At 44.6% G+C, this 7,568-nt stretch overlaps 1 protein-coding gene across 2 annotated transcripts in view; it reads left to right on the plus strand.

Moving 5' to 3' along the window:
- FAM120A (family with sequence similarity 120A) overlaps positions 1-7,568 on the plus strand; it is a 112,174-nt gene that overhangs the window by 38,688 nt on the left and 65,918 nt on the right. For both annotated transcript variants that reach the window (XM_006754437.2, XM_006754438.2), the window contains exons 4-5: positions 402-530; positions 1,229-1,325. In XM_006754437.2, the coding sequence (XP_006754500.1) occupies positions 402-530; positions 1,229-1,325 (226 nt within the window). The remainder of the gene's footprint in view (positions 1-401; positions 531-1,228; positions 1,326-7,568) is intronic.

Raw genomic sequence — 7,568 nt, forward strand, 5'->3', positions numbered from 1 at the left:
CCCTCGTCTTTCTGCAGTGGACTTGGGCAGTTGGGACTGTTACCTGGCACAGCCTCCAGCTGGCTGGCATTGAAAGAAAGGAAGCATCTGTGGCCCAGGGGTTCTCATGGCTGTGTGCTGGCTGTTACGGGGCCCAGGGTCTCAAGCCTGGAACTGATCATAAGCAGGTCGCAGACCTGGTCTCAGAAGTAATGAAAGGCTGTCAGATGCTGCTTAACCTAACTGGGCAGTATTTCAATAACTGTAAGGGAGGTCCAGGGCTTGAACCTCAGAGTACCAGAGCCCTGGGGCCAAGTGCTCACAGATTGGGAACAATTCGGTCCTTGGCAGGAAACAACACCTGGGGTTTCTGGACCCTGTGTTTGGAATTAGACCGTTGACATTTGTGCTTGTTTTCTCAGGTCCGGGCCCACCAGCTGGTCTTGCCGCCATGTGACGTGGTGATCAAGGCTGTGGCTGACTACGTCCGCAACATCCAGGACACCTCGGACTTGGATGCCATAGCTAAAGATGTTTTCCAGCATTCTCAGGTAGAAATGCAGGCTATGGGGCAGCGCTTTGCACAGTGGTGTGCGTCAGGTTTGGAAGGGGCTTGAGAAGCGCACACTGGTGTGTCCAGGAGCCCTTGCCCGACTGTCAGGCCTCCATGCCAGCCCTCCCAGCTGGCTACTTTGGCCTGTACTGGAGAGGGATTGAGGGAGATGAGTGTTGAGGTCTCTGTTGCTTCTAGCATCTCCATCATAACTTGATAGGATTTCTACTAAGAAGACGGACATATCAAGTGGGTCAAGTGGAATTGTGAATCTCTGATTTGTCCTTCCCTTCAGGTGATGGTCAGGGGTTTTGTCTTCCTTTTGTGGGAAGTAAAGAATTTGAGGCATCGGGGTTAGTAAAAGAGTTGAAGTTTGTGTGACTTCTGTCTGCTCCCTGAAGATCTAAAACAGCTGCCCACTTGCTGGACATGGAAAGTAAAACTTCTGGCAGCACCAGGGACTTGACCAAGAAGTTAAAGGCTATATTGCAGAACCCACGGCTGTGGTTGCCACTTCAGGTTCTGTGTTAACTGCCTTGCTCTCTGGATTTTCCTTGAAGATTTTAATGTCATTCTAAACTCTTATCTAGCTTGAAAGGCTACAGATATTTTATACATGTACTGAATTATAAAAATATGTTGAAACATATGACCCATGGCATGCTAATTTACACAGGTTTCCTATGTTTATTTTAGTCTAGAACAGATGACAAAGTTTTTCGATTCAAGAGAGCAATTGGATATTATTCAGCGACTAGTAAGCCTGTGGCATTTCACCCACCACACTACTTAGGTAAGTAAATCAAGGCCTTTATGATGGATGCTGACCATGCAGTAACCAAGGAGATTTAAATATTTACCTGATAACCTTATAGGCTTCTTTTGAGAGGAGATTTCTGCAGTTATATAAATAAATGTAGCCGAGCTTCCTGGGCAGACTCAGTAGTAATCCCTGAAAGTACTGAGGAGCAAGAGGAAACCCAGAGACATATGGAAGTGGAAGAGAAAAGTAGGGCCACGAGGACCAAGGTTGTAAATGGTGGTAATGCTAAAGTCTCTGTCCCCTAAGTGTCCTCTTGCGGAGTGCATTGAGGACATAGAAGACCTGATGCTTTCACGAGTGCATGGATGTGTGTCTCCTCTTTTGTTGTCTTTTTTCTTTTCTTTTTTTTTCAAAAGATAAAATTTAACTCAATGATTTAAAATTGGGGGATAAACACAGTCATAAGCTGTTCGCCTGAAGCCTGCTTGGCGTGACTATCTCCTGAGAGGTTGTAAAGTAATAGTCTCCTCCCAGAGTCATTTTGCCTTTCTTGGGGTGCAGAGCAGCAAAGCTTTGGGAAATTATGCTGCCGATTGTTGCTCCAGTGTGCTCACTGCATACACAGAGATGGCATGTTCCTGACACTGTCAGAGGAATAAGACTTTTTACTGGTTTCAGAAGATTGATCCCAGGGTTGAAAATGTCCCTAATAGTTGTCCTTTATGTTCATTTGCTCCTTCAAGCACAGCGTTAGTACTGTGTGCTATGTAATTTGGGCACAGAGATAAAAGGCAAGTGCTAACTGCTGATGGCTCTCTCTGTGGGTGGGTGATGGACAAGTGAGTATGGCTGGTCCTGATGCTGCGGGACCAGGAGGGTGGGGGCAGTGGGGACAGGCCATATCCTCTGGTGGCTCATTTTCCTGTTGGGACTGTGTTTGTCACAGAGGCCTCCTTATGGAGCAGGGCTCACTCTCCTGTTGCTTTCCCTCAGCCCCCGCCATCATTCCTTTTCTTCCCTGTAGCCAGAGTAATGTTTAAAAATGTATTGGTCCACGCTTTCCCATCTCATCTACTGCCCACCTGCTTCCATACAGTCTGACTCCCATTGCCCTCTGCCCCTCACTCTCCAGGTCCTGGCTTCATTCCTGCCTGGAATGTGTTGCACTGGGTGTGGACCTAGGTCCCTCTCTCCCTGACTGGCTATCCTTGAGCTATTCCAGTGTCTGAGATCTAGGTTTCACTGTCACTTCTTTGCCCTTTCATCTCTATCAGTCCACCAGGCCAACATCATATCACCTAACTTTAATTCTCATACCACTTCCACCCCTAATTATTTCAACTTTGGGGGAGCCAGGATCTCACCTGTCACCTTCACTCTTGTACTTGCAGTGGGCAAGTATTTGACTGAATGACTTAATTCATGAAAAGTTGTTGAGTCTGGATAGTGAAATGATTGGATGTAATTTAGGGTTACTCTCGGAGAGGGGGTTTTGGGGTGTTGGAAGGAGGTACACTTGATACCATGTATTACTTTACTTTAGTTAAGGAAGACATGATGGAGACAGATTGTGGTGTCCTTGTTTTACTCCAGGCACAGGGATGTCCAGTAGATGCTGGTGAGACAGGTGAGAGGCTGAGTTCCAAGGCTGTGGGCATCGATTCCTCCCCTCTCAGCTACAGGTGTCCTGTTTTAAAGTGAGATACTTATGTGACTATGAAAAAGGATGTATATGTAAAGTAGATACTTAATGAATGCTTGTTACTGTCAGTGTTATTCTTGTAGGAAGAATGGCTAGAAAAGGTAGTGAATGATTAATGTTGAATGAATAGTCAGAAAGTCTGAAGGGAGCAGCTCATAGGATTTATTTAGTATTTCCTGTATCTAGGTGAGGTCTGGTCCTCCTATGGCAGTTGTGGATTAAGCAATCATTATTGTGTACTTGGGACTAAAACACTTATGCAAGAGGAGGAAATTAGGAGAAAAGGGGTAGAGACACTTAACATTTGGCATGATATGAGTTGATAGATGAGTTTAAATTAGTTTTAAATGTGAGCTTCTTAAAAAATATGTAATGTTCTATAAAGTGCTTTCATATTTTTATTAAATCATCAAATGACATTTCAGTGTGAGTATTTTATAGATGAAGTTGACACTCCTGAATACACTTCACTATTTAGTGTATTTTGGAGAACAGAGGTATAAGTGGTAAAGAATCTGGGTGTTTAGAGTGACATTTGTCAGTAGGTTAATGTAGGTGGTAAGTGCCTGTAAATCCTTCTATAAAGCATTTCCTGAGGCTTCTGACTGCTGCAGAAATCTGAATTGTACTGAGGGATTCACAAAGCTCCAGCACAGAACCACAGAGGGCACGGCGTGGGGTAGGGTAGAGTTAAGGGTGGCTTGTGTGTGTTCTGGAGTGTCAGGGTGAGATTGGAGAGAGGTTGGGACAATATTTGGAGGAAAGGGCAATATTCAAGTCATGTACACACAATTTGAAGTCAGCAGAAATGGATTCATGTAAAAATCACCTTTGTTGTTTTTCTTCTGATAGTATAGATAGAAACAAAAGTAATCTGGAGATCTAGTGCTCCTTGGTTTTTCCTGTGCTAATAGGGTCCCACTGTGGAGATAAGCGGACAATGAGGACTGAGATGGAAATCAAGAGTCTAGAAACAACATGGACTTGGAGCAAATGCTTTCTTGGCATCCTAAATTAGAACCCAAGACCTATTTTTCCATAAAGATCTACTCTAATAAAAGAAAAAGATGCAAATTGATCATACCTTCCCAATGCCCACCAGCCAATCAGGAGTGAGCATGCAAATTAACCCAACAAAAATGACAGGTTAATTTGCATACACAGGCGCCAGGGCGCGGGACGGGACGCTTGGGTCATCGCCATAGTGACGACATAGGCTTTATGCACTACCCCAGCTGCCCTGGGCCTCTGGGCAGCATGGGAAGGCCGAAAGACGCTCTGGCTGGAGCAAAGGTGGTGCTGGCAGGCAGGGGAAGGAAGGCCCATTCTTGCATGAATCTTTGTGCATCCAGCCTCTAGTATTCATATAAGGTCATAATTGGCTTTTGCCAACTATAGTGCATTATATTATCCTGTAGGAATATACATTCAGAATTTTGAACAAATAGTATCCTATCTAATAAAGAGGTAATATGCAAATTGACTATCCAACACACAAGATGGCTGCTCCCAAATGGTCAAAGATTACTGCCCTCATGTGGACACAAGATGGCTGGCAGGGGAGGGCAGTTGGGCGCAACCAGGCCTGCAGGGGAGGATAGTTAGGGGCGACCAGGCTGGCAGGGGAGGGCAGTTCGGAGGGGCCAGGCCAGCAGGGGAGGTCACTTAGGGGCAGTTGGGCCGGCAGGGGAGCAGTTACGCGTCGATCAGGTTGGCAGGGGAGTGGTTAGGGGGTGATCAGGCTGGCAGGCAGAAGCGGTTAGAGGCAATCAGGCAGGCAGGCAGGCAAGCGGTTGGGAGCCAGCAGTCCTGGATTGTGAAAGGGATGTCCATCTGCCCATTTAGGCCCAATCCCACTGGTATCGGGCCTAACCATGCAGTCGGACATCCCTTGAGGGGTCCCAGATTGGAGAGGCGCACACATACACACACACACACATACACATAGCGTGTATGAATTTCATGCACCAGGCTTGTAGTTGGAACATAACTTTCTTATTTATTAGAACCCATTTATATTAATCACTTGAGAAATTGGGATAGGTGTAGTGTTGTGAAGATATTTTAAAGAATGATACTACAAGCTTAGAGTGTATCCATTGGGAATAAAAATTGGGAGAGCTGATTATAACCAGAGTTTTCTTAACCTGCCTGGATTTAAGTTCTAACCCAGAACTGCTATATCAAGATCTTTATTGGCCTCAGAATTTTATATTTTCAAAAGAAAAGCTCGGCCCATGTGGATTGCCTTTGGGGTGTGACTGCTTTGTCTTCGTGGTTTCCCTCTGAGCCTGTGGTCCTCTGCAGCACTGAGAAAACCTCGGATCCACCAAAATCGGGGGGGTTGGACTGTATAGAGGAAACACACATACCCCTGTCACATTGCTATGAGACTCAATCTGTACAGCGTGTGGTCCTTTCAGGGTGAAAAACAAGAATGTGGTCCAACCCATACTTTGTCAGAAACTGTATTGGGAACTGAGATCTAGAGGTTATTATAATTTTCTCCTTTCCATCACAGCTCTTAATGTCCATCTTATCAAGTAAGATACATCAATAAGTAAGATACATCAAGTAAGATACATCAACATTGACTTGTCAGCAGCATTTGGTTTCCTGGTTGAATCAGTAGTTCTCAAATCCTAGCTATGCTTCAAAATCGTTGGAAGAATTAAAAACATACACACAGATGCTAGAGGCTACCTCAGGTCTGTGAATATAGACTCGTAGGCACAAGATCATCCTGGTATATTTGTAAAAAGCTGGCCAAGTGAAAACAAGGTCCAGTGGGTCAGAAAAAGCACTCTTGGTGTCCTCCTGGCCTTCCTCAGTGAAAAGTAGGTGAACTCCCGCACACACCTAATCTGGAACCGTGACACTGCCAAATGCTGAAAAGGAAGTGGAGCACAGGAATTCCCATTCACTGATGGTGGGAATGCAGAATGACACAATTGGACAGTTTCTACAAAACTAAACATACTTTTACCATAGGATCCAGTAATTATGTTCCTTGGCATTTATCCAAAGGGGGTTGAAAACATAGGACCACACAAAAACCTGCACACGGATACTGAAAACGGGTTTATTCATAACTGCCCAAACTTGAAAGCAACATAGATATCCTTCAGTATGGATTCATAAACTGTGGTCTCTCCAGATAGTGGAATATTATTCAGCACTAAAAGGAAATGAGCTGTCAAGCCATGAAAAGACATTGGGAATCTTAATGCATATCACTAAGTGAAAGAAGCCAAACTGAAAGGCTGCTATATGATTTCAACCATATGACATTCTGGAAAAAGCAAAACTATGGAGACAGTAAAAAGACCAGTGGTGCCCTAACTGGTTTAGCTCATTGGATAGATAGAGCGAAGGCCTGCTGACTGAAAGTTTCCAGGTTTGATTCTGGTCAAGGGCATGTACCTTGTTTGCGGGCACATCCCCATTAGGAAGTGTGCAGGAAGCAGCTGATTGATGTTTCTCTCTTATTGATGTTTCTAGCTCTCTATCCCTCTCTCTTCCTCTCTGTAAAAAAAAATCAATAAAATGTATTTTTTTAAAAAAAGACCAGTCATTGCCAGGGGTTAAGTGGAGAGGGAGGAGACAGAGGCAAGAATACGAGCACAGGATTTTTAGGGCAATGAAGCTATGTTTTATAATACTGTACAGTAGATACATGTTCATGTAATTTGTCCAAATCCATAAAATGCATCACACCAAGAGTGAACCTTAAACTATGGACTTTAGTCAATAACTAGAGGTCCAGTGCATGAAATTCGTGCGTGGCATGGGAATCCCCTCAGCCCAGCCCGCACCCTCTCCAATCCGGGACCCCTCGGGGAATGTCCGACTGCCGGTTTAGGCCCGATCCTCAGTATCGGCAGTCATACATCACTCTCACAATCCGGGACAGCGGACTGCTAACTGCTCACCTGCCTGCCTGCCTGCCTCAGCCTGCTATTCAGTTGTTTGGTCGTCCCTCACTAACGCCCCTGCTGGCCTTGTTGCCCCATGCATCCTGCTGTTCAGTCGTTACTGTTACTGTGATGACGTCCTGGACAATTTGCATATTCCTCTATTATTAGTATAGATAATATATTGATATTGGGTAGTCAGTTACAGCAAATGTACTACAGTAATGCAAGATGTATACTTTCTACTAAGTTTTCTGTAAACTAAAACTGCTAAGAAAATAAAGTCTTAATTTAAAAAAAAGTAAATGAGCTCCTTTAACATGTTCACTTCACGGCAGGCACTGTGTTGACTGTTGGACAGTATGGTAGGCTAGACAGATGTTATCTTGGCCCTTGTAGACGCATGAGAGGGAGAATGCTACAGGAATGTGAACAGGAAGGTCAGGGAAGACCAACCTTATTAAACTAATGCTTGATTCCATCAGTTTTGTTTCTGATTATAGTTTGGGGTGAGGGTTGGAGCTAGGGGAGGAATTTTGCAAGGTGACAATAGGGAATAAGTATATGCAGAGGAGACAGCATGTGCAAAGGTGTTGAGGTGAGAGGACAGGGTGTAAAAGGAACAAAAGAATGTGCTTGGAGCACAAGAAGAAGGGA

Source organism: Myotis davidii, unplaced genomic scaffold (assembly GCF_000327345.1).
Source record: "Myotis davidii unplaced genomic scaffold, ASM32734v1 scaffold353, whole genome shotgun sequence".
Classification (NCBI taxonomy): Eukaryota; Metazoa; Chordata; class Mammalia; order Chiroptera; family Vespertilionidae; genus Myotis; species Myotis davidii.